General features: G+C 40.1%; 3 protein-coding genes across 7 annotated transcripts in view; 2 read left to right on the forward strand and 1 right to left on the reverse strand.

The window, feature by feature from the left end:
- The window catches only part of cunh10orf88 (chromosome unknown C10orf88 homolog), an 8,139-nt gene extending 6,947 nt beyond the window's left edge, over positions 1–1,192 (reverse strand). Inside the window, exons 1-2 of the mRNA XM_035665011.1 lie at positions 963–1,192; positions 167–337 (exon numbers count right to left, since the gene is read on the reverse strand). Coding sequence (XP_035520904.1) covers positions 167–315 — 149 coding nt within the window. The 5' untranslated portion in view covers positions 316–337; positions 963–1,192. The remainder of the gene's footprint in view (positions 1–166; positions 338–962) is intronic.
- asb3 (ankyrin repeat and SOCS box containing 3) lies at positions 1,177–4,947 on the forward strand. Of its 3 annotated transcripts, none has more exons than XM_035664999.1 (10): positions 1,177–1,248; positions 1,491–1,695; positions 2,028–2,198; positions 2,334–2,446; positions 2,527–2,659; positions 2,828–3,005; positions 3,407–3,625; positions 3,711–4,013; positions 4,103–4,236; positions 4,332–4,947. In XM_035664999.1, exons 2-10 carry the CDS (start codon positions 1,494–1,496, stop codon positions 4,562–4,564), a joined length of 1,686 nt encoding a protein of 561 aa, XP_035520892.1. In that variant the 5' UTR covers positions 1,177–1,248; positions 1,491–1,493; the 3' UTR covers positions 4,565–4,947. The 3 variants fall into 3 exon arrangements, with proteins under 3 accessions (XP_035520892.1, XP_035520875.1, XP_035520884.1); XM_035664982.1 differs by having other exon boundaries at positions 1,179–1,248; positions 1,441–1,695; XM_035664991.1 differs by having other exon boundaries at positions 1,188–1,248; positions 1,488–1,695.
- A 136-nt stretch (positions 4,948–5,083) lies between these two features.
- abca5 (ATP-binding cassette, sub-family A (ABC1), member 5) overlaps positions 5,084–24,191 on the forward strand; it is a 22,820-nt gene continuing 3,712 nt past the window's right edge. Inside the window, exons 1-36 of one of the 3 annotated variants that reach the window (XM_035662364.1) lie at positions 5,084–5,174; positions 6,523–6,692; positions 8,163–8,349; positions 8,481–8,654; positions 8,780–8,877; positions 10,174–10,400; positions 10,541–10,682; positions 11,908–12,096; positions 12,190–12,337; positions 12,468–12,645; positions 13,099–13,157; positions 13,696–13,982; positions 14,221–14,340; positions 14,523–14,661; positions 15,163–15,253; positions 15,527–15,666; positions 15,997–16,116; positions 16,242–16,443; positions 17,103–17,269; positions 17,713–17,840; positions 18,223–18,360; positions 18,458–18,571; positions 19,223–19,393; positions 19,706–19,819; positions 20,104–20,232; positions 20,428–20,496; positions 20,618–20,709; positions 20,982–21,105; positions 21,271–21,388; positions 21,504–21,595; positions 22,024–22,199; positions 22,496–22,571; positions 22,864–22,958; positions 23,486–23,605; positions 23,683–23,835; positions 24,083–24,162. In XM_035662364.1, the coding sequence (XP_035518257.1) occupies positions 6,570–6,692; positions 8,163–8,349; positions 8,481–8,654; positions 8,780–8,877; positions 10,174–10,400; positions 10,541–10,682; positions 11,908–12,096; positions 12,190–12,337; positions 12,468–12,645; positions 13,099–13,157; positions 13,696–13,982; positions 14,221–14,340; positions 14,523–14,661; positions 15,163–15,253; positions 15,527–15,666; positions 15,997–16,116; positions 16,242–16,443; positions 17,103–17,269; positions 17,713–17,840; positions 18,223–18,360; positions 18,458–18,571; positions 19,223–19,393; positions 19,706–19,819; positions 20,104–20,232; positions 20,428–20,496; positions 20,618–20,709; positions 20,982–21,105; positions 21,271–21,388; positions 21,504–21,595; positions 22,024–22,199; positions 22,496–22,571; positions 22,864–22,958; positions 23,486–23,605; positions 23,683–23,835; positions 24,083–24,162 (4,780 nt within the window). In that variant the 5' untranslated portion in view covers positions 5,084–5,174; positions 6,523–6,569. Of the gene's footprint in view, positions 5,175–5,219; positions 5,233–5,846; positions 6,429–6,522; positions 6,693–8,162; positions 8,350–8,480; positions 8,655–8,779; positions 8,878–10,173; positions 10,401–10,540; positions 10,683–11,907; positions 12,097–12,189; positions 12,338–12,467; positions 12,646–13,098; positions 13,158–13,695; positions 13,983–14,220; positions 14,341–14,522; positions 14,662–15,162; positions 15,254–15,526; positions 15,667–15,996; positions 16,117–16,241; positions 16,444–17,102; positions 17,270–17,712; positions 17,841–18,222; positions 18,361–18,457; positions 18,572–19,222; positions 19,394–19,705; positions 19,820–20,103; positions 20,233–20,427; positions 20,497–20,617; positions 20,710–20,981; positions 21,106–21,270; positions 21,389–21,503; positions 21,596–22,023; positions 22,200–22,495; positions 22,572–22,863; positions 22,959–23,485; positions 23,606–23,682; positions 23,836–24,082; positions 24,163–24,191 lie in introns of those variants that run through there. The other 2 variants (XM_035662355.1, XM_035662373.1) reach the window with 2 other exon arrangements.

Raw genomic sequence — 24,191 nt, forward strand, 5'->3', positions numbered from 1 at the left:
TTGTAGTAAAACAGGGATGAGGTTTGTCTGCACACACACAGTTGAAAATATACAACTATTCACATAAACAGGGAATGTGTATGAATGAATCCAAACACTACAAGCCTACGTTTTTACAGTAGAAGTGTTCACAATCAGGAATTAACATTAATTTGCAGCTTCTTACCAGTTTGTTTCGATTCCCTCCGACTGACTGAACTCCTCTTCATGTTCCTCTCTGTTACTGATGTCAACAGACAGCAGGACATCAGCCAAGTCATGTCCCTGAGCGCTACAGACCCAAGCAGCTCCGCTCTTCACAGCAATGTCCACCATGATGAACCTACCAGGAGACAAGCTAGGACACAAAGTAGGAAAGGAGACAAGTGTGAATAAGAACAAGTTAGGAGACAGAAGTAGAAGTTCTGAAACAAAGCTGAATGAAGCCGGGACAGCAGACCGGTTAAGAGATGGGTTTGGAGACAACTTGGAGAAGTTTATCAATAACGTTATAACAGTAACTGACGTGTCACTGAGGTCACATGACATCTGTCTCCCACCCTGGTCACAGACTCTTCTACACATCCTGTATATACAGTACGCATTACATTAATGCACCGCCGTCTTCTGCACAGTCTTCCTTTCTTATCTTTCTTTATTTAGATTTTTCTGTGATTTGTTTATTTGTATATTTAATGTAACAATTGCACCAGGACACATTCCTCGTAGGTGTGAAAACCTACTTGGCAATAAACATAATTCTGATTCTGATATCATACATTATATTATCATACATTATATTATCATACATTATATTATCATACATTATATCTGTGTGCAGGATAAAGCACGTGGGTGCATTGTGACTAGTAATCGTTTTATTATAAGAGATGTTTTATTATAGCGTTGGTTAACAGTAAATAAACAGTAAATAAACAGTAAATAAACAATACTGTTAATATTAATCATAACGCTGCTTGTACCTTCAGCTCAACCCGTTGATTAGCTCGTTTTCCTCAGCTCACCGGTGAATTTTCGTCTTCGCATTTCTTCAGACGGATTATTATTTTTTTAAATAAACTACGTCTGAACTTTTATTCGCGTCTATAAATGATAAATGATGATAATAAATCGTTTAATGTCTGACTCCATGTAGCTCAAAGCTAACACCCAGCGCGTCACAGCGCGTCACGCAGCGTCACGCAGCCAGGATGTTGTGGTGCGGCGTCATCAAACAGCGACTCAAATGAGACGTCAAATCCATTATTGGTAAATAAATAAACTCTTTTTTTTTTTTAAAGTAAAACAAGTATTTTTGTACATGTTTTTTTTTATCAGAATTGTTTAAAACCGTACGACATGTCCTCAGTATATTCTCAGATTCTGTCTTTAATTATGTAACGTCGTAGTGAACAGCTGAGAGTTTGATGTTTGTTGATGTTTGTTGATGTTTGTTTCCAGTCCTCTGTTGTTGCTCAGTGGTAGACAGATAGTGGCTCTGTTTGAAGCAGGGCATGGACTTCACAGAGTGCTACGGAGACTCGGTGTCCAGTGTTGCAGCTGCAGCTCGCTCCGGCTGCAGGAGGCGGGTGAGGAGGCTGATAAAGAGGGGCTACAGTGTGGACTGTGGGGACAACCGAGGCTGGAAGGCCCTGCATGAGGCTGCAGCAGCTGGCAGCAAGGACTGTGTGCAGGAGATACTGTCTGCTGCTGCTGGTAAGAAACTGTAACATCTCACAGGAGTAGTTCTCACATTTTAGAAGCTGGGGCCAGAGATATTTTAGATTTTTCCCTGGATAAATCACTTTAAGATATTCATTTTCTGCCAGGGAACTAATCTATGAATGGACTGGAATTAAATATATACAATTTACAATGGTATGAAACAGGAAAGCAGCACAACCAGATCATGTTAGCAGTTTTGCTTAATGGGTTACTTTAACAGTTATCAGACTAGTTTATGAATCAATCTGTTCAGAAGTTTTCTTTAAAGTCTAATATGCATTTCAGGAGACAATTTTAATGTTTCCCTTTCTGACTGTGAGCAGCAGGCTCCTCCCATGGCTGCCGTGCCTATGTGAACTCTCTGACACATGAGGGGGAATCTGCATGTTACCTGGCAGCGAGGCACGGACACCTGGCAGTGGTCCGACTCCTCCTGAAAGCACACGCCAACATCAACCAGCTAACTAATGACCTATCCTGTCCTCTGTATGCAGGTATAACACATGCACATTATCAAAGTAGTGTCTACTAATGAACTAATGAGTGTACTGTTTAGTTCCTCTTTTGGATTGTAGAGTTGTATTAATTGTGTGTGCAGTATTTATCAGCTGCTAACTGCTCTCCAACAGCTGTGGACGGTGGGTACACGGAGGTTGTAGAACTGTTGGTCAGTAAAGGTGCAGAGGTCAACAGGACACACACCGCCTCCTGCTGGACCTGCCTACATCAAGCTGTTTATAAGGTGATAACACAACTCACAAATACAACTCTGTGAGATGTATCCTCACGTTACATAACATACAGATTTTTTCATTCCCTCAGGGTCACAGTGAAATTGTGCGCATACTGGTCAATGTGTGCAACTTGGAAGCACTAGATGACCATAAGATCTCCCCGCTCTTTGTGGCTGCACAGTATGGACAGCAGGAATGTCTGGAAATCCTTGTCACTGCTGGTAAATGGCTTATTTCTTTGTATTATTTATATTCTTGTGTGTGCATGTGTTTATAGCGTAATGAATTATTGTCCTGTGTACCAGCTACTCTCTCTACCTCTTCTTAAACCAGTAATTGAGTAAAATAAGATACATAATGAAGTGTGTTTGATTTGGTTTTCACTTCAGGTGCCAATGTGAACACCCAAGCAGCTGATCTGGCCACGCCGCTGCTGATCGCCTCTCAGGAGGGCCACCAGGCATGTGTGGATTTCCTGTTGGACCACGGGGCAGATCCCAACATAGCCTGCAGTCACGACTGGCCCCAGCTTCCCATTCATGCTGCTGCTGAGTTTGGCCACATCGGGTACTGACTTGACTTTCAATGACATATTGTTGGGCAGTGATTCCTTCACCTTTTTTTTTAATGGGGCTTCTTATAAAGAGGCAGTTTTCAGTTGTGATCTCTCATCACATGTTTCATTTGTCCGTGTGTTGTGAACTGTTTTTTTTATTTGAAAAAAAAGAGGCTTGAAGAGGAACTACTCAGGAAAGTTAACAAAAAACTGATTAGAGTGGTTTATTATTTATTTTTTTATTAATCATTTGGTTGATTAAATGCCAAAAAATAGTGAAGACCCAAAGATGATTCTATTAACAATGATAAACAGGGAAGAGCAGCAAATATGAAATATTTAGCTTTTTTGCTTGATAAAAGATTTGATATAATTACAAACACATTGTACCTCTGTGATTTTGTCCATCCAGTGTCCTCAGGAGGCTGATAGCTGTCACAGATCGTGTGTGTGACCGTGGTGATGGCATGGTGAGTCCATTGTACGTGGCCGTCCACAGGCATCGGAGCAAGAGCATCGAGGTGCTCTTGAGGGAAGGTTATAGCCCAGACGCACAGGCTTGCACGCACATCCTGGGCCACCATTCACCACTCTCCGTCGCCCTGTGTAACACATCAGACAAACCATACAGGTTAGTAAGAAAGCAGATTTGACCTCCTCATGCAGATGATAAAACAGGTGGATTTGTCCCTGATTTCATTTAAAATCTCTTTCAGTGAATCAGTGAGGCTGCTGATAGCTGCAGGAGCTAGTTTGAACGAGGAGGACTGGATTTATGCCTTGGCCACCGACAAAACAGACCTGCTGCAACTTATACTGGAGCACAGATGGATCCCTCGACCGGAGACTTTGACCAGGAACTGTTCTGTACCACATCATCGTGGGAAAACTGTGTTAAAGCTGCAGGAAATGAGGGGGCTGCTCTGTGTGGCACTAAACCAAGTACATTTTGCTGCGTGCTGGCTTCCTCTGCTTCTGAAAGCAGGACTGGAACCTTCTTTGCTGCTTCAGCCCCATATGTAAGTCTGTCATTTCTCTTTCTCAGTCTTTAATCAGGTATTGGATGGCTAAACTTGATCAATTTCTTTCTGTCCTCAATACTTTCCAGGTTTGAACAGGCAGACAGCGAGGTGTTGAATTACCTGCTAGAGTTTGTAAACTGGTCGACTCTGTCACCCCCTTTGAAACATATTCTGGATCAAAGACGAGCAGAGAAGACGTGGGAACCATGTCCATGTTTTGGTACAGTAACAAAATGTGCACTGCAGAATTGCTCTTAGAATCTGTAGTAAACTTTGATTGAGGGTAGTTTTAATTCTTTCTTTATTTTCCTCTAGAATCCATTACCTGTCTTTCCCACATCTGTCGGCTGCGGGTTAGGTCAGTGTTGGGACCAGATCTACTGATGAGGACCAACGTAGTCCAGCAGCTCCCAGTGCCCTCCCCACTTCATGGTTTCCTCCAGTTCAGAGACATCCCGGAAGCTTCCTTCAAACACTCACCGCCATCAACACTTTCAAATCGAATACAGGAATACAGCAGTACATACCAACACAGACATGTTCTATAACCCAGTTGTCCCCTTCATGCTGCTATGAGGTTGTTAAAATCAGCTTGTGGAAGCTATATGAGTGTAAAATTCAAATCCAAGAATACATTTGTTTATGGCTGCACTATTCCATCAAATAGAAATATTTTATGCACCATTTGACACACTTTTCCTCAAAAAAACAACGGCATATTTGGTGTATTTGGAGACATTGAGTATATTCTGTAGGTTTGAACAGAGTATGACTACACAGGTGGGCCAGTGAGGTTTAAAAAGACGATACTTCGATATTCTATCTATAAAAAAACATTTCCCACATTTGCATATTGTATATATCCATGCTGTTTGTGTTCATCTGTTTCTCTGTGCCAGATTCCTTGATTGAATTAAACGAGTCAAATGTTTGTTTTGTGTTGTTTTTGTTCAGTTTATATATTGATTTATAGTTATACATTCTCTGTTTGTGATATAAATTGTAATTGGTGCAACTGGTTGTCAATAACACGTCGGATCGGATCTGATTGGTTGCTGTGGCACTTTGTGGATCTCTATGTTTGACAGGAGGAAGAAGGGAGAAACAAGGCGCTCGTCGTTTGCGGGGTTTTACTTGACATGAACCAACATCTGTAATGTAAGGCTGTTTAAAAATCACAAGTTGGGGGAAAGATATGTCTTAATGCATTTCATCCGTGAGTATGTTGAATGTTTTTCTCGGTGCATGTTTGTTTCCCCCAAAAGGATGTCGGCTGTGCTGTTAGCTCGTTAGCTTGTGCGCATTCACATCGAGACTGAAACCTTTCGTTCATTAGCTCCACTTCTTCTGATAACCTCAGTGAGCATCGGGACAGAGAGGTGAAGACTGCTTCCTCCAGTTAAAAGGAGCAATTTCGTAGCTTAATGTTGCTGAAATGTCAACAATACACCAGAGCGGATAGGCTAAAGTCCGCTAGCTGTCGGTGGTAACCAGCTAAATGCTGATTGGAGAGGAAGGTTATGTTTCATCTGTGGTTCGCTGGTTAAAAGCCACTTAATGATAATGTAGTTATTAACTGTGAGACACACCAGCCTGAGCAGCTCTGACTGAAACAGAGACAGGAGCTGCAGCCGACTCCCTCTGTAAGAGGAGTCGAGGTCGTTTTTAAAGTAAGGCTGCACCTTAAATCCAAATGTTAGAGAAGTCACATGAGGTTTTCATGAGGGTAAAATGTGACAAACAGCGTTATAGTGATAAGTTACTGTGGTTCTGCAGTCTTAGAGAAAACAAACACCCACAAATTTCAGGATTTTAATAGTTTTTTCTTTGTTTTATCTTTTTACCACTTGTGCCAGCCTATTTCAAAACTGTGTCTCATCCAGTTTATCTTTGTCAGACATACATGCAAATAAATGAAGTACATTTATTGCACAGAAAGTATACAGTACATCAGTGCGTTAAGAAACTGTACTGGATGTGTGTTTATTTTGGTGTGTACAGTACAAAGATCACTGACTCTAACATCTGTGATCATGACTACAGTGCTGTAGGGAAATCCACCCTAACAATGGTGAAAGCCTTTGAATTTGTAGCTTATTCCATGAACTTACTCTTCTACAGCGACATACAGGCCTGCAACTAATGATTACTTTTTATCATATAACCTGCTGATTATTTTCTTGGTTAATTAAAATGGTTCCTGGTTGCATCATTGTTATTTTCCAGTAAAGCTTGCATCATAAAAACAGACCACTTTTAAACAGAGTCTGCAGTTCTGTTTTTAAATACTGAGGCAGAACGTCCCTTAATTAAAAGTGGGACATAAGGAGGTCTGCTTTGGGTGGTCACATTAGTTATTGCTGTTGGAGTAAGGCATCGGGATACGTTGATACGACACTTATTCTTTTAAAGGTCTGTACTGAAAAAAGAAGATGCATGTTAATCAATGTCCAGGACAGAAGTGTTCATGTCCTCTGACTTGTTTGTTTGTTTTTTAAACTTGCAGCTGAGGCCAGCATTAGGGAGACGACTTCTCGTCCACACGTCATCCAGATGAGGCATGCTGGAAGTATGCAGCCCACGTATAGAAGAGATGCTGGAGTCTGGCACCAAACAAGAAGTCTACTCTACAAGAATCTGCTCATCAAATGGAGGACCAAGCAACAGAGTCTTCAGGTGCTTACTTTTCACAGGACTGATATGAATGTGTTCAGGGTAGAGCCTGGTTTCTGTTCTAATTAGTTTCATCTAGCATATGTCTGTGTTTGACAGTTGCTGCAACTTCTCGTGTTGATAACTTATATTACATACATAGATACAATAATATACAATTTATATAAGAATTTATTTTAAATCCGCTGTGTCCAGTGTACAGTTTGTCTGACTAATCTAACTCATCTGTTTTACGCCTCACAGTTAAAGTATTTTACCTCTGACAACCGAATAAGTGTGTTTGTTAAAGAGTTCGTTGTTTGCCAGTGATGAGTGCATTCCTTGCTTTCCACACACCCTTTCTCAGGGCTAGCACACTGTCATGGTCCATATTCTGTCTGGATCTCTAAGAGAGCTCTGGGTTTATTTCAAGGTAACCTCAGCTGCAGTTAATACGCCTTATAATCTGGTCTTTTTGTCAATCTATACACAATATAAGTTTTGATTTTGGAATGAAATAAACAAGATGCCTTGTGCCTCTTTCCGCTTTTAGTTTCTTCATTGTTCGGTCATGCATTTTTCATTTGGCTTTAAGTTGCACTGATGCATTTTTAATGTCTCTCTGTATCAACTTTTTAGGACAGGAGGGACTTCCTGCAGCTTCCTTAACAGCAATTAGGAAAGTCCTTTTGTAAAGCTGCAGTGTGAACAATACTGCTTGTTTACTTCATACCAGAGATGCCAACTGTTTGTCACTGGCTGCTTAAGCTCGAGAGAACAATTTATCCTGAGTTACTAGAAATCTGATTAATCCTTTTATGCAGTGTTCTGTGGAAACTGGATAACAGAACCCAGCTTTGTTGGTTTGTAAGGAAAATCTATGGTGTTTGGGAGTGTTTGCTAAATGAGATTTTAGTTGTGTTGTGGAAACCGATAATCCCAGGTGAACCAAATCTCCTCATCGAGTTTTCAACCACAAGCCCTAAAATATGTCTTGGTAAAGCAGTTTTAAAGCCAGACAAGCTCCTAAATTAGCTTGTTACATGCCAGTGGCTCACAATTTATTGTTTCAATTCACCGTGTTGGTGGTCAAGGTCAGGCTGTTGCGTGTTGTTTATGGGTTGAGGAGGTCGTTTGTCATAAGGTTTGATCTAGTTGTTAAAACCCCTGAACACAAATACTTGTTTAAAGGAATTAAGTATTTGGGTAGTGACCAGATCCAACTGGGAGGAGATGTCGAGACAGACACAAAATATGTTGAAGGCATTACATGTTCCATCCTGTCTGGAAATGCTTCAGGACCCTTCAGGTTGCGTCAGGGCTCCAGACTGTTGTGCTTACCAGGATAAGTAGCAGAAGATAAATGGAGGAGCTGTAGTTTGAAGTCATGTGTGTGGTCGGACTAATCTATAGTAGAATTTTTCTCCACGGATCAATTGTGGCAAACCACGTGTGGTTTTCTCATCAGCTGGTCCTTTGTGCCTGTCTTTGCAGGAATTGATCCTACCTCTGCTACTGTTGGGTCTCCTGATACTCATCAGCACCCTCAATCCTCATGTTTATTATGGAGGCATCAACACTACGGAGCTGGAGCGTGACGACCACTTCCTCAAGGGTCTGGGATACACACCAATCACCAACATCACTAATCACATCATGGAAGAGGTGGCCCAGGAGATGCGTAAGTGCTTGAGAACAATTTCATCCGTTAGATTCAATCCTACTATATCACTACTGTATCAAATTGGAAAGGGAAGGAGGAAGGGGAACCAATATGCATGGCTTATAACACTTTTATTCTTGTGTTTACAGACATACAGGATCGTCTGGAGATGTTTGCTAGTGAGGAAGACCTGGAGAACGCAAGCCTGTATGAGCCCTCCAGCTATGTCGGTGTTGTGTTCTTGGACAGCTCTGCAACATCTTACAAACTACGCTTCCCATACAACCAGCTGCCACTACCCAGCGATTACACAGAATCTTTTGGTAAAGTCTTCATTCTGGCACATGCGTCTGGCCACTCTTCCATTCAAACTGAATGGATTGGAAATGCACAGAGATGCAAGCAAGATTATCACCTAATGTAAAGTGTTGTGCTTATCCTTTTCTAGCCAACTGTTTTACCAGCTCGGTGAACTGCAGAGCAGCTAATTACTGGTACTCTGGCTTCATCCGTCTCCAGTCTATGATCGATGCAGCCATTATCCAGGTAAGGCAGGCCAGAGATCAGCACAACAAGTTTGTCCACTGTGAACCCAGTGAACTTCATATATATATATATATATACACATATACACTATATATAAATATATATATATATATTATATATATATGATATATATATATTATTATATAAGTAGTATATATATATACTATAATATATACATATGTGTATACTATATATATGTGTATATGTATATGTGTATATAATATGTATTGTATATGTGTTTATATATATGTATATGTTGGATAGTATATATATATGGTAGTATGATAATGTGTATATAGTATATATTATATGTATATGTGTAGTATATATATATGTATATTATATATATATATATTATATGTGTATATATATATTATAATGTAATATGTCGTATATAATAATATATATATGTATATGTGTTACTATATATATATATATATGTATATGTGGTATATAATATACTATATAGTATAGTGGTATATATATATATATATATGTATATGTTATATATATTATATATTTATGTATATGTGGTAACTTATAGTATAGATATATATATATATGTATCATTGTGTGTATATATATATATATAGGTACTATGTATATGGTTTATATATTATATATATATTATATATGTTATATGTTGTTATATAGTATATATATAATATGTATATGTGTATATAATATATATATATTATATGGTGATATATATATATTATATATATGTATATGTGTATATATATATATATTATATGTATATGTGTATATATAGTATATGTATGTAATGTATGATGGTATATATATATATATGTATATGTATATTATTATGTGTATCTATATATATATGTATATGTGTATATATATATGTATATGTGTATATGTGTATATATATGTGTATATATATATATTTTTTTTTTAAAACATATTATGTATGTTAGTTTGTTTTGTGTCATTGCACAGAATTTAAATGAATTTAGTATTTTGAGAAATCACTGAAGACAATAAAACACGTGGCATCAATGGTTTAAGTATGAGTAGGGTTTGATATAATGCTAAAACAATTAATCTGTTATTTTATTAGTTGTCTGACTGAATTGATTAAACTAGGGATGAGCGAGTACACCATTATCTGTATCTGTTTAACCAACTAAATTAAGTATACAAGCAATTTAAAAATGTTACCTTGGACCCCCAGATCTAATGATGGCCATTTTTCACTTTTTGTTTAGACAAAAAAAAAAAAGTAAATAAAAAAGATGATAAATTAATCTATAACGGTTCATCTTTTGTGTACAGATGCAAACAAAGCGTTCAGTGTGGAGTGAGATGGACCTGAAGGTAGTAATGATGGGTCAGCCGGGCTCTGTGGAAGTTCAGAAATTCCCCCACGCTCTCATCTCCATCTACCTGGTCCTGGCTTTCACACCCTTCGTCACCTTCCTCATTGTCAACGTGGCAGCTGAGAAGGAACATCGCCTCAAAGACACCATGACCATGATGGGGCTCTACGACACTGCTTTTTGGTGAGGGAGAAAAGGCCGTCAGTCGCTGTAGTGTCAGACTCTTGTTTAGGTTTTTTTTGGATAAATATAATGTGTAAGAACCTGCTTTCTGTGTGCATGTGATTGTGTATATGGTTTTAAGTTTTTATGTTGTACAACAGGTTGTCATGGGGCCTCCTGTATGCTGCTCTGGTGACCACCATGTCCTTCCTGATGTCCATTATCGCTACGTACACAGCTCTGTTCCCTAACAGTGACTTCTTTGTCATCTTCTTGCTCATCTTCCTCTATGGCATATCATCAGTGAGTAGAGCTGTGATAGACGGAAAGTTAACTTGTACAGATGTGTTGCTATGTTTAAATAGTCAGCTGACCCAGATTGCATTAGTATCTTCTCATTTCCCCCGAGCCTAACCATACAGATAGTTTTGGTTTTATTTGAGATATACATCTTTAAGAATTCTGCCTCAACCCAAATACAATGGAGGTGAATCACTGACATGACATAAATGTTTTTCCAGGAACAATGTACCTTTTATTCCGGATAATCAACAGACAGTTTTCATCAAAACGACTTTCTAGTGAAGAAATAGTCCTGTGGACAGTGTGTTTTAAAGGACATTTAGAATGCAGGAAGCGGTAGAAGACCACAGCGTGTTGCTTTGTTTGTTCTATGCAACATCATTTGTAATACCTGTTTGGTGTGAAGGAAATCTTGTAATAGATAGTTCACTCGTAATTGAAGAGGTTTTCAGGAGACCTTGATGACTTACACAGCTGAATTTATTGAAGCGTGATCGAGGAGAGTAGAGGTCAGCAGTACAAGTGGAGTCACTGTGTAGATGCCAGCTCAGTTCTGAAGGTTACCTCCTGGGTGGGATATTTAACACAAACCTTCAACCACAAGATCTACTAGTGACCCAACTATGGTCATAATTTACCCAGCTAAATATGTGACAAGATCAAGATGGGTATTGGTAAAAAATAAGAAACTACGCCTACCTAAGCTGTTCTAAATCCTTTTGAAACACACTCCTAGTTGCATACAACCCATTCTAAAGAGACCATCTGTCTGTGAGATTTATCTTAACCTTGGTTTCTGTAACAAAGTGGAACTATGGTGTTTGTGCCCATGCTTATCAATCCAGCTGTTCTGTGCAGTCAGTTGAGCTGGAGTGAAGATGAGATGAAGAGTTAATTTATTGCTTGAGTTGAGGCACAGGCTGTGACCTTGTGATTTGCAGCCTGCCCTAAAGTGGCACGGGGGAAACTAGCACCCTAACAACTGTAAGGCAACATAGACAAATTCCTCTTACATTAAGTTACTATGGAAACAGCAATAATTTCCTGTCACAAAGTGACAGGGCAGGAGGATTTACTTACAACACTTTTTAGTTTTATCTGTCAGTGCTCTCATAGTACAACAGCATTGACGGCGGAAGTCAAGAAAATACTAATTCTTTTCACTCTTCCTATCTCTCTCTGCCTTCTTACTCTCTTATCTCTCTCTCTCTCTTTCATTTCATAGATCTTTTTCTCCTTCATGCTGACTCCGTTATTTAAGAAGCCCAAGTTTGCCAGCACAGTGGGCTCCATGCTGACGGTGGTGTTTGGTTGCCTGTCACTGTTCACTGTGCTGATGAAGGACTTCCCACAGCCACTGGTCTGGCTTCTCTGCCTTCTCTCTCCCAGCGCCTTCTCAATTGGGATTGCACAGGTAACAAATTGTACACACACACTCACCCACATCCCCACACCATGCTTGACTGGTTATCTCATGTGACCATCTGTGTGCGTGTGTGTATCGTAGGTTGTTTACCTGGAGGCCCAGGGAGATGGTGCTGTGTTTTCCTCCCTCGCCAACGGCCCCCATCCTCTTTACGTGCCCCTGCTCATGCTGGTTGTGGACTGCATCCTCTACCTTTTGTTGGCTATCTACCTGGACCAGGTACTGCCTGGTAAGTACACACACACAGTATGCCTCAATATAAAAACCACCACCATTACAGCCAAGTTTCCTGGGATCACTTAGGTTTAGTCTTAACTTTTTAATGTTTGAGTATTGTTTACATTTTGCCTGAAATGCAGGTGAGTTTGGAATGAAGAGGTCCCTGGTATACTTCCTGAAGCCGTCCTATTGGTCCAAACGCAGGAAGCGCTATGTTGAAGTGAGCTCAGTATATGACACAGAGGTGAAAGGCACACCTGGCGGGGACGAGTCTGTCGAGCCTGTTTCACCGGAGTTCAGAGGGAAAGAAGCCATCCGGTAAAAGTTTGAACTTGTACATGAATTTTCAGTTGGATGCAAATTCCTGAGTGTTTACAGTCTGCTGCAATAAGCGCTTGGTAATGCAGCTTTACATGTAGCGTTACATTGCTTTATAGGTTACAGATTTTAAAAAAGTGGTTTTTTTAATGGTGGTTGCTTTTATAGTTTCATCATTTAACTTGGGACTAGAAAAAAATCATGTAATTTTAGCATACCTTGCACAGAAAATATATATCTAAAATATCCATTCAGAGATGAGCATAAATCAATGTCAGGCTCAGTGCAGCCTGGCTCTGTTCTTGGTTCGGTGCCCAACCATACTCACTGTTCGTCCTGGCTGAGGAGAACCTATGGGACCATCCTGTAACACTGACACTGCTTCTGTGTTTACACTTCTCTCCTTTATGTTTCATTTTTTTCATCATTGCTCATTTGCTTCTTCTCTGGCAGCATCAGTAACATCCAAAAAGTGTACAAAGAGAAGGACAATGTGGTGGAGGCTCTGAGAGGTGAGTCCTGAACACTTGCACTCAGTTGGTTCGGTTAAGATCAAAGGCTTCTCAAATTGCTGATGTTGTGGTTTTCTCAAGTTCTCATCGTATAAATCAGTTTGACTTCACAGTGGGTCCAGTTACTGTGAAATATCTGTTGCTCCATTTAGTGAAAAAAATAAAGAATTGTAACCTTACAGAAAAGCATAGTTTTGTGGTATGTGAAACCAATCCATCTGCTCTGACAATTTAGTGCAAAAGCTGTCATTAAAATGTAATTGTATCAAAGACAAAGAGAAAATACTGTTTCCCATTAGGATTAGTCATGAAAAATGAGTTTTTCTGTGCAACCTTATCTTTTTTAGTCAGCAGAAAATTATTTAAGTGTCCCATGGTGGATCTAATCTTATTAATTACGTTCCTTCAGAATTGCTCTGCCTACATTGGAATTATTAATATTAAACAATATAAATGTCCTACTGTGTGTCTATTAATGTGGATTTTCTGATTGATTGTCATGATTCTGTCCTCCTCTTTCTTTACATCTCGTCCCCAGGTTTGACGTTTGACATCTATGAGGGCCAGATCACGGCTCTGCTGGGACACAGCGGGGCAGGCAAGTCGACTCTCATGAACATCCTGTGTGGCATCTGCCCGCCCACTAACGGCTCGGCTACCATCTACGGCTCCCCTGTAGCAGAGATTGCAGATGCGTCAGAAATGAAGCAGCTGGTGGGAATTTGCCCCCAGTTCAACATCATCTTTGACGTGCTCACTGTGGAAGAGCACCTGAGGATATTTGCTGCCATTAAAGGAATCCCACCGGGGGACATCAATGCTGAGGTAATGTGATGATCTATACACTGCCTCTGTCTGATTGTTTGCAAGTATAAAACAACAGTCAACCATGCTCTTTACAATCCCCAACCGCCTCCCCACTTTTTCTCGCATGACAGTACATAGTAATACGTACGTCTTATTCAGAAATGTAGTGCGAGATTGACTGCAGGGACAGTTTCTTTAAGAAAGTGACAGTGGTCAGGCTGTTGTTCCTTGGTGTGATTTTACTTCTTCCTACTAGGTTACCAAAGTGCTAAAGGATCTGGACTTGGAGAAGATCATGACTGCTCAGGCCAAGAATCTGAGTGGAGGCCAAAAGAGGAAACTCTCTGTGGGCATTGCCATTCTTGGAGATCCTAAGGTACCTGGAGTTTGATATGGATAAGTGCTTTTACTTATAATGTGTCTTTGTTACTATCCTGGTCTCACACTAGAAAGTCTTTGAAATGCCTGGAGTTGTCAGTAACTGTGTCACCAGTCCTAGCAGGATAACATCAGCTTGGGCCCATTCTAAGCAGTTTGCATCATGTTTGTACCTGTCAGATCCTGCTCTTGGACGAGCCCACAGCAGGCATGGACCCCTGCTCCAGACACCAGGTCTGGTCGCTGCTGAAGAGCCGCAGAGCCGGCAGAGTCACTGTCCTCAGCACACACTACATGGACGAGGCTGACATTCTTGCTGGTATGAACTCTCTCTGTTGCATAATATGCACTGACACACAGGCACCAAACCCATTAGGGAGATGTCATCCGACCTTGGAAAATAAAAGGGTCAAATTTACATTTTACTCTTGCTAATTTTATATAGGTTAAAAGTGGAAATGAATTAGATTTTAGATTTTTTTTTTATTTTGTGCATTGTGCCCATGCCATTATGTTAATTTATGACACACACTGAGTCCACGAGACATCCAGGGATTCATCCAAGTCCTCAACTGTTAAGTTCTGCTCCTAGCATAAGCCACTTCAAGATGTTCATTTTTACATGTGCCAACTTGATCCAGTTTTGTATTCATAAAAAGAGCTGCTTCTTTACTCTGACAGCTGACATTATTCATGTTTGAATTTGAGGAAAAACTGATGTTTCAGCACTCATAATTGCATATTGTTTGTAGCCAGCTGCAGTTTCAGAATCACAAAGATATGTTGTTATTGTTAAACACTGATGGTTTTTATTCTCCAGACCGTAAAGCTGTAATCTCTCAAGGACAGCTGAAATGTGTTGGCTCTTCTCTGTATCTCAAGATCAAGTGTGGTGTTGGATATCATCTCAGGCAAGTAGATTGTGTAGTTTACTACTGCAGCTTTCAAGTACTAGAACTTACTACACGATCATAAGTCACTTAAAACCAAATATGAACCTTTTTATGAATGGCCTGATAAATATATAAAACTATGTACAAATCCTGAAAAAGGCAAAAACATTGATGGCATGTAAAAAATATACTTTAATGATTTTAATAAATGTTCAATGTTGTCCTCTGTCTTAACCGTATAGTTCTTAAGCCAAGTAGTTTTATGTTTTATGTGTTTTTCCTCCATCGCAGAATGTCTATCAACGAGAGATGTGAAGCTGAAAAGATCACATCATTGGTCAAGCAGCATGTTCCCAAGGCAAAGTTGTCCCGACAACATGAGGCAGAGTTAACATTCACTCTGCCTTTTGAGAGCATGGACACATTCCCAGGTCAGATCACTATCTAATAATATAATAATAGTAATATAAATAGTCTGTTATTTATTTACCATGAAACCTGATCTGGGACAAATTTTAAATGTTGTTTATGTATAAATGGTTTAAGATAACATTGGTGCTAGTTGGTAAAATCCCACATTTACAGCTAGTGCAGAAATGTTCAAGACCATTTACATAGATTCCCTTTGACTGCCAGCCTTCTCACTGTCTACAACCCACCCAGACAAATGCTAAAATAATTACTGCAACTCACTTGCCACTCAGCTTTGACTCTAACAGCAGTAGACCAGCAGCAAGTACTGATTAATTTGTCTTTCATAGGCTTGTTCTCTGAGCTTGACTGTCAACCCAATCTGGGAATTATCAATTATGGGGTTTCCATGACAACACTGGAGGATGTTTTTCTTCGTTTGGAGGCTGAGGCGGAAGTGGACCAAGCTGGTGAGTGTGTTACCAAAGCAGTTAGGAGTGTCATTACATTAACAACAATATAAAACTACTTCCTAATTCAATACAATGACTGCATTTGTACAAATGAGTATTACTTGTTTGTTTAATGTCTTCAGACTACAGTGTGTTTAATCGGGAGCAGACAGAGGATGACAGTGACAACGTCTCTCTGGACGATACAGACCAGCGGCTGCTGACATTCTCAGACAACAAGTCAGATGTGGTGTCGGGTCACGCTCTGTGGCGGCAGCAGTTCAGCACCGTGGCCTGGCTGCACATGCTCAACATGCGCAGAGAGAGAAAGGCCTTTGTTTACACGTGAGTATTCAGAGATAAAAGTGATTTGAAAACAAAATGCAGACCCTGACACCTTTAACTAGCTGTCAAACATCACATGGTAAAATATCTATTTTTGCAAATTGTTTTTATTAGTATGTACAATTTGTTTTCACTTTTTAGCATTGTAAAACACATACACTGCATAAGATGCACATTTTTATATACTTAAACTTATGTGTGTTAATATTTAATTTGCTAACATGAACTTTTGCAGATTGCAGATTGCAACCAACTGAATACCGCTTGCCTTCCAAGCACGTGGAATAATCAATGATGGCTGTAAAAAGGCAAAAGGCCTGATCTAGAGCCAGTGTTTGGTTTGTCCATTCTGAGCTATTCTAGAAACACGGTGGTTCAACAGGACTCTCCTGGATATCATCATTATATATTTTCAGCATTTTATACTGGAAAAACAGTTTTCATATCGGCACATATCTGATAACATAAAGACCAATTTTGATGTAATAGCAATAGACCAGTATAGACCCATCATATCGGTCAGCTGATATATCCGTTGGACTCTATTCAAAAGGTCTATATTCATCTGCAGGATTATAAAGAATCTGCATTTGTGTGTTTCTGAGACATTGTCCCTTCCATTCATCCTGTCTTTCCTCACTACCTCCCTTCTCTTGCAGTTTGGCCCTGTTCCTGGTGTTTGTTGCTGCAGTGCTTGTGCTATCTCTGGCCACAGGAAACATCCAGATTCACTCCCCAGACCGTCAGTTTCTGCCCATTTACCTCCTCAAAAGGAACCAGGCGCCCCGGAGATACACTACCAGCCTCCTGATTCAAAACTCCTCAGGTTAGTCCACTGGAGGTTTGTCCAAAGGACAAGATTTTGTTTTGTGACCTGGGGGAAAACAAGCTGATCGCTGATATTTTGCTCCAGGATATTTGCTGTACAACTGAAACCTAGACCTTGTATTAGATTCAATTTTTAAGGAAAGTCTGCTTTCATGTTTTGTTATATGTCCTCTCAATGATTGATCTTTCCTTTCTGTAAGAAAGTGCTGCGTGCTGTAAATATTGTGAATGGATACTGCCTGCAGCACAACTGTTAAATTACACAGTAAATCCTAATTGATGAGAAAGTTTCCCATGGGTGCAATTCTAACTGATCTCCTCGATGATGGTCCTCTGAATATTCCTTTACTTTCTCTGCATTCTCCATTTTGAGCTCCCTACAGTGCAGTTTTCTTACATGTGAGTTAGCAGTGCTTTGTTTTTTTGTTCTTGTGCCAACAGGCTCTGATATTTCTGACTTCGTCCACAACCTGGAGTCTCAGAACATCAAAGTGGAAATGATGAAACATAGCGACTACATGGCCACAGCTCCCCACAGCGCTGCCATCAACGTAACAGGATCCAGCAAGGTCATTTTAATATTGGACAGATTGAATACATTTTTTGATACATGATATTTAATGAAACTGGAGATAAAGCATCAGATGTGGCCTCACCTCTGCTGCAGCATTTGTAACAGTAATGTTCCAGATGAAGAGCCCTTTTTTGATGGCTGCTGTGCCTTATATTTAAGCCGCATTTCGACCAAACACTTTCATTATAGTACCCTTCAAACCCGTGATGGAATAGAGTGGTTCTATTGTGGAAAAGCACAAATAACTGTTTATTAATGAGTCACAAACTGAACCGAACTGGACTGGACTGCTTGGTGGAAATGTGGCTTTAGATGGAATGGAGTTTACCTGCCAAGATATTGCACTCTTTAACACTTCCTTTTCTTTCTCTTAACAGGGTTTCAGATACAGCGTTGCATTCAACAGCACCACAGTTCACTCTTTGCCTATGGCTGTCAATGTACTAAGCAATGCTCTTCTTAGAGGTCTTAATGGTACTGGACAGATCCGAACCTGGACCAAACCGTTTGATTATGTGAGTATTTGACGAAGTGAGACCGCACAGATCTTATCTATTTTGTTTACCTGTGCCATTTAAAGATATTAAATGTATTCATTGTGACATCCCTCAGCAAATCCCAGACGCTACATCCTATGCTCTGGTGTACATAGAGGCCATCATACTGGGAATGCTGGCAGCTGGAATGCCTGCGTATTTTGCAATGGACCACACTCGAGATCGAGAGGTAACCAGTTATATATGATTCTAACAATCATTTCATCTGTCCAGCAAGGCATTTATTTCACAAAGAGTAGAAATATTGCACTCCACAGCATGGACAACATTTTGACATATTCTGATTTCTTAATTTTGAATCGTAACCTAGCTTTGTACAAAAGTGAGAGAGAGAGGAGTGATTTTACTGCAGAGGGACCTACATAGGTAAATGTGCACTCATAAACCACTCCTCCCCTGTTCCTCCTCTCATTTTAAAAGATTGTTTTTGTGGCACTTTGCCTTTATTGGACAGTTTTGAGAACTAGTGAGCAGCAGGAAACATGAAAAGGAGGGGACCACATATGAGAAAGGTCCTGAAGAGTCAAACCGGGTACGTCATTGTTACATGGTTTGTGTGGTAGATACATCTGGCACATCAGGGTTCCCAAGTCACCGAAGGTTCTGTCACTCCAATAGTGTCCCCTCCCCTAGAGCTCATAGTAATTGGTTAGATTTTATTTTCTTTGTATTCTTCCATTGCAGTCTCCCGTTACTGCTGGCTTTCCCAAAGATTCACTATCCTGATTATAAGTCAATGAAATAATGCAGTAGATGTCAGATATAGTCTCATATTTTCATAAGTGTCGACTTGTATCTTCTCCCATCTTTCCTTCTTCAGATCAAGTGTCGCTCTACGCTGCGTATCTCTGGTTTGGTTCCATCAGCCTACTGGTGCGGTCAGGCAGCTGTGGACATTCCCTTCTACTACCTCATCCTCTCCTGCATGACCATCATCCTCTTCTCCTTTCACACTGGAAACCTGCTCACCTCCAGCAACCTCACCGCTGTGGTCCGTACTGCTGTTTATACCTGGTGGCTCACACAGACATTCCACAAGATTGTCATATGTACCACTCCTCTTTCACACACCCCTTGGACAAAAAATACCTACATTTGTGCAAAATGCCTGCCCCTCTGTTGCACCTATTTCACATAATTTAGATTTAACTTTCAGATAACACATATGGGACAAAATGCTCAATTAAAGTCTCAAAAACGTTCTAAAATGAAATATATAGTATATAATACATGATGCAATTAATATTGACAGTAATATTACCATTCAGTCCTGTTTTATGACTTCCCTTCTCCCCTCTCCTAGGTCCTGTGTACCGTTGGCTATGGTCCAGCCATGATCCTCTTCACTTACGTTTTTTCTTTTGGCTTTGCCCGAGTCCAGAGCAACAGGGATTTCTTCTCTGTCATCTCCATGATGGTAAGGGGCATTCCTTGTCTATATACATTGAAAATACTGGTGTTAGCCAACTTTTTAAATGTGAACTCCAAACAGCACAATAAAATGTGTTCATGGAATCCCTGAGATTAATAATTTAAATAGAAAGTATCACTGTACATTTTGTGATCCTAAAAGAGCTTCATCTTTATTTTCTTACTTTGACACCAAAACAATTTTATTATGAAATTCTGCTTTTGGATGACAGTCATTATTAGATTCACATGAAAGGATTTTGCGCACTAACTGAGCGACCTATGCCTCAGGTGTGTGTTGTGTCAGCCTCGCTGGTTCAGTTGTCGGAAAACCCTGGACTGACCAGAAACCTTCACAACGCCTTGTGTTTCTTCAACCCTCTGTACCCACTCATGGGCTGCCTCAACTGCATCACCAAGGTAGGATTTCATACATAAGAAATTCACTGCCACTAGCACGGCATCTCAAACCAAAACAAATGGACAGCCTCCAAAGACAAACCCAGTTTACTTCTAGGAAAATCGTGACACACCCTGCAAACTGGATGGAAACTCGTTTTATGGGTTCCTTCTTAGAAATGGAACACCTGACTTGCATGTTTTCTCCGTTTACAGGCGACCTTCCTCCCCTCTCAGTATGAAGAGAACTTCTTGTGGAAAAATCTGCTCATTGCGGTTGTAGCTGTATGTATCTATTTTATTTATTTATTTTATTTTATTTTTATTTACCCAAACATTGCTATGTTCAGACAAAAGAGACAGTGTGTGTCCTGCTGTAATACTGTATGTGTGTTTCTGTGCTCAGCCCTATCTCCAGTGCATCCTGCTGCTTTTCCTGCTTCGTTGGCTGGAGCTCCATTACGGAGGGAGGACGATGAAAAACGATCAGTTCTGCAGGTGATGATTAGATTTCAGGTCATAACTCAGATTACACAGAACCTCGGTGCATTCTATTTTTATTTAACACAGAGGCTTATTACTTAAACTAATATAATATCAATTCAGACTGAGAAGCTTGCACTGTCTGTGTGAAATACAAGTTCATATTACAATGATGGAAGATAATTTGCCATTTCCGGTCAGACACACAACCAGATTTGTTACAATAACTTAACTAATTCATTTACAAATGTTTGACCAGCTTTATGTTTTCATTTAAACCTTCACAGGATCTCATCCAAGTCACAGCCCAAAGTGGAGAGGAACCCAGAAGAAGGTCTGAACGAGGATGAGGATGTTCAGATGGAGAAAGCCAGAGTGAAGGAGGCTCTTACCTGCCAGTCCTGTGAGGAGGTGAGTGGATATCTATCTTTGGTACAGTACAGGTTACATTAGGGGGGGGCTAGAGAACCTGAATTTGCAGTATTTATTTTTATTCATAGTATTTTTTTCCCCACTTGCCATCTTAAGGTATTTGCTGAACAGTTAAATTTATCTCTCTGTGTCTTATGCGTTTAGAAACCGGTGGTGGTTGTGAGTAACCTGAGAAAGCAGCACAAGGGCAGAAGAGAAGGTTTTTCTTTGAACAAGACGAGGAAAGTGGCCACAAAAAACATCTCTTTCTGCGTTCGCAAAGGTATGTTTTTGTCAAGTGGATCAATGCTTATTAGATTGTTTGGACTGTTGCAATTCACGAGGAAACCTGTGACAGAAGTTCAGCCAGTAAAAGAATGTAAATGCTGTTTCTTCAGGTGAAGTTCTTGGACTGTTGGGTCCCAACGGAGCAGGAAAGAGCACCATCATGCATATGTTGTCAGGTGACACTGACCCCACTGCAGGCCAGGTACAGTACAGATGCTACCCTCCTTGTCTCTACTGTGGAATATCACTTCCTGATCTCCAGACTGATTCTACTTCAACCTGATATTTAATTATTAGAAAAAAAATGGAAGTAAATTCACTGAAATTATTGACATTGTTAAAAATGTGTATTGACTTGCTCAACTGTTATTGGAGCACTGAGCAAAAAGGGGGGGGACTTAGGAAGGCTTGATTGTTATTCTGTAATGCATGACAACCCCGCCTCTTCCTGTTACCAGTATTGTGACCTTTAGATATAATGTCCTTGATTTGAAAAGAGATCTGAAAAAGAAAATCCCTTTTTCTCTAGTAAAGTAAAATTGAGAGACAGACTGAAATGACAGATGGATGATGGATGCAGAACATAATATTGTCAATACATCAACTGCCCGTGTGTTTGCTTTTGTCCAGGTGCTGATGGGGGACTATAGTACAGAGTTTCGTCAAATGGACAACCCGTTGGAACATGTGGGCTACTGTCCACAGGTGAACCCTCTGTGGCCCAGGATCACTCTGCAGGAGCACCTGGAGATCTACGCCGCCATCAAGGGCCTGAGAGGACAGGATGTACCAGGTATCATCAGACGGTAAGTCTCACGTCACTCCCACTTTTAGCATCAGACTAAGCTGTTAAAGACACTGATCAACCAACAGCCATGTAAAGCTAACCCTTGTGTTCTGTTCATGTTATCAAGTTTTGTCACTCATATAATGTAGATTGTAAATAGTTTATCTGTAAATAGAATGAAACTTAATGGTGAAGGATAACAATAAGGCTTTTTATTCAAGCTTTTATTTACTTTGGTTTTATCGTGGTAATAATAAGTCGAGTAGAAGACGTAAAGGTAGCTGACAGTTGTTTTGTGACTGTTGTTGTTGTCAGTGTGGTGAACGCTCTGGAGCTCAAGGACCACTTGAACAAACAAGCCAAGAACCTGTCAGCAGGACTCAAGAGGAAGGTCAGTTCACTCAGCTGTGCAGGAAGATGGTGTATTTTAAAGAATCCAACGGACTTCAAATTGTTAAAATGTTACGGTTTGTGGACCAATTTGCATGAACAGCAAAACATTTAAAAATGTAATTTAATTCCAGTTGATTTTTTAAGCATCTTACAACCTGGATGAGTCTTTTTTATTCATGAGTAAACTTTGAATTTTCAGGTGTGTCAACGCTTTCACTCCTTCTGTTCATTGCATCACTTTTGTTTTTACACACATTGTTTGACCACTTTGTTGTCGCGTTTGTCTCCAGTTGTGCTTTGCCTTGAGTATGATTGGGAATCCTCAGATTGTTTTACTGGATGAGCCGTCATCAGGAATGGACCCCAAGTCTAAACAGCGCATGTGGTGAGATTTTACTCATGACAGGAACATTCCTCAATTTTCCTTGATTCTATTGTGTGTTTAACGTGTTAAACTGTTCAATTTATTGTCAAAGGGAAGGTTAGACTTAAATTAATTTAATTAGTAGATTTCGATCTTTCCAAAACAGCTGTTTAAACACAATAAAAAGGTCAAAATGTGAAAGTTCTTTGTCGAAACTTTAACGTTCTCCAAATTAGACAAAATTAAAATATATTGCACCACAGCTTCATTGTTATTTAATTAAGACTTTACAGTTTAGCCTTTTTTTATTTGATATTCATTCATTACTTCTCAAAAGATATTAATTCTGTCATGAATTGTGATGTAGTTTTCCTTTGATAGGTGTTAACCTTGGTCACAGAGAGTAGGTTTAGCTATAGAGCAGAAAGAAGGCTTGACGACACTTAACTGTGGAGGAGTCTCGTCTTCACAGGGACGTTCTGCCTCTCACCTCGTCTCTCTGTCACATTTAACATCAGTCTGTGACCTCGGTATCTCATATTGTGTAGGAGGGCCATTCGTGCTGCTTTCAAGAATCGTCAGCGGGGAGCCGTCCTCACCACGCACTACATGGAGGAGGCGGAGGCCGTGTGTGACCGTGTAGCTATCATGGTGTCGGGCCAGCTGAGGTTAGTACTCACAGCTGTGTATGGATGGTGTCTGAAAGAACAGATATCTTCATGCTCTCTCTGTTTTGCTCTATCAGATGTATCGGCTCCATCCAGCATTTAAAGGGCAAATACGGTCGAGGCTACAGTTTGGAGGTTAAACTCAGAGAGGAGCTGACGGGGCTACAGCAGGTGGCGCTGTTGCACAAAGAGATCCTCCGAATCTTCCCTCACGCTGCCCGGCAGGAGAGGTGAGACCCAGTCCGTTAGTCTGTTGAGAAGAGAAGGGACACTGAGTTTCTTATGTACACTAACACACTAAGCTACATTTAAATTCTACATTTAAAAATCTATTCGCATTTCTTCTTTGATCCTTTGGAAAAGTTAAATGTACCCTTTTTAAGAAATGTGTAATGCCTTGTTCATAATTTAGTGCAACAGTGTAACACACTCCTACATGAACATGCCTCATTCTGTTGGCTGGTGCTTTCTCTGCAGCTTTGCTACTCTGATGGTTTACAAGATCCCCATGGAGGATGTCAAATCACTGTCCAAGTCTTTCTCTAAGTTAGAGAGTGGTGAGTCACTGTCTCTCACACACACACAC

This window comes from Morone saxatilis, unplaced genomic scaffold (genome assembly GCF_004916995.1).
Source record: "Morone saxatilis isolate NCDOM2014 unplaced genomic scaffold, NCSU_SB_2.0 Contig1, whole genome shotgun sequence".
NCBI classification, from domain to species: Eukaryota; Metazoa; Chordata; class Actinopteri; family Moronidae; genus Morone; species Morone saxatilis.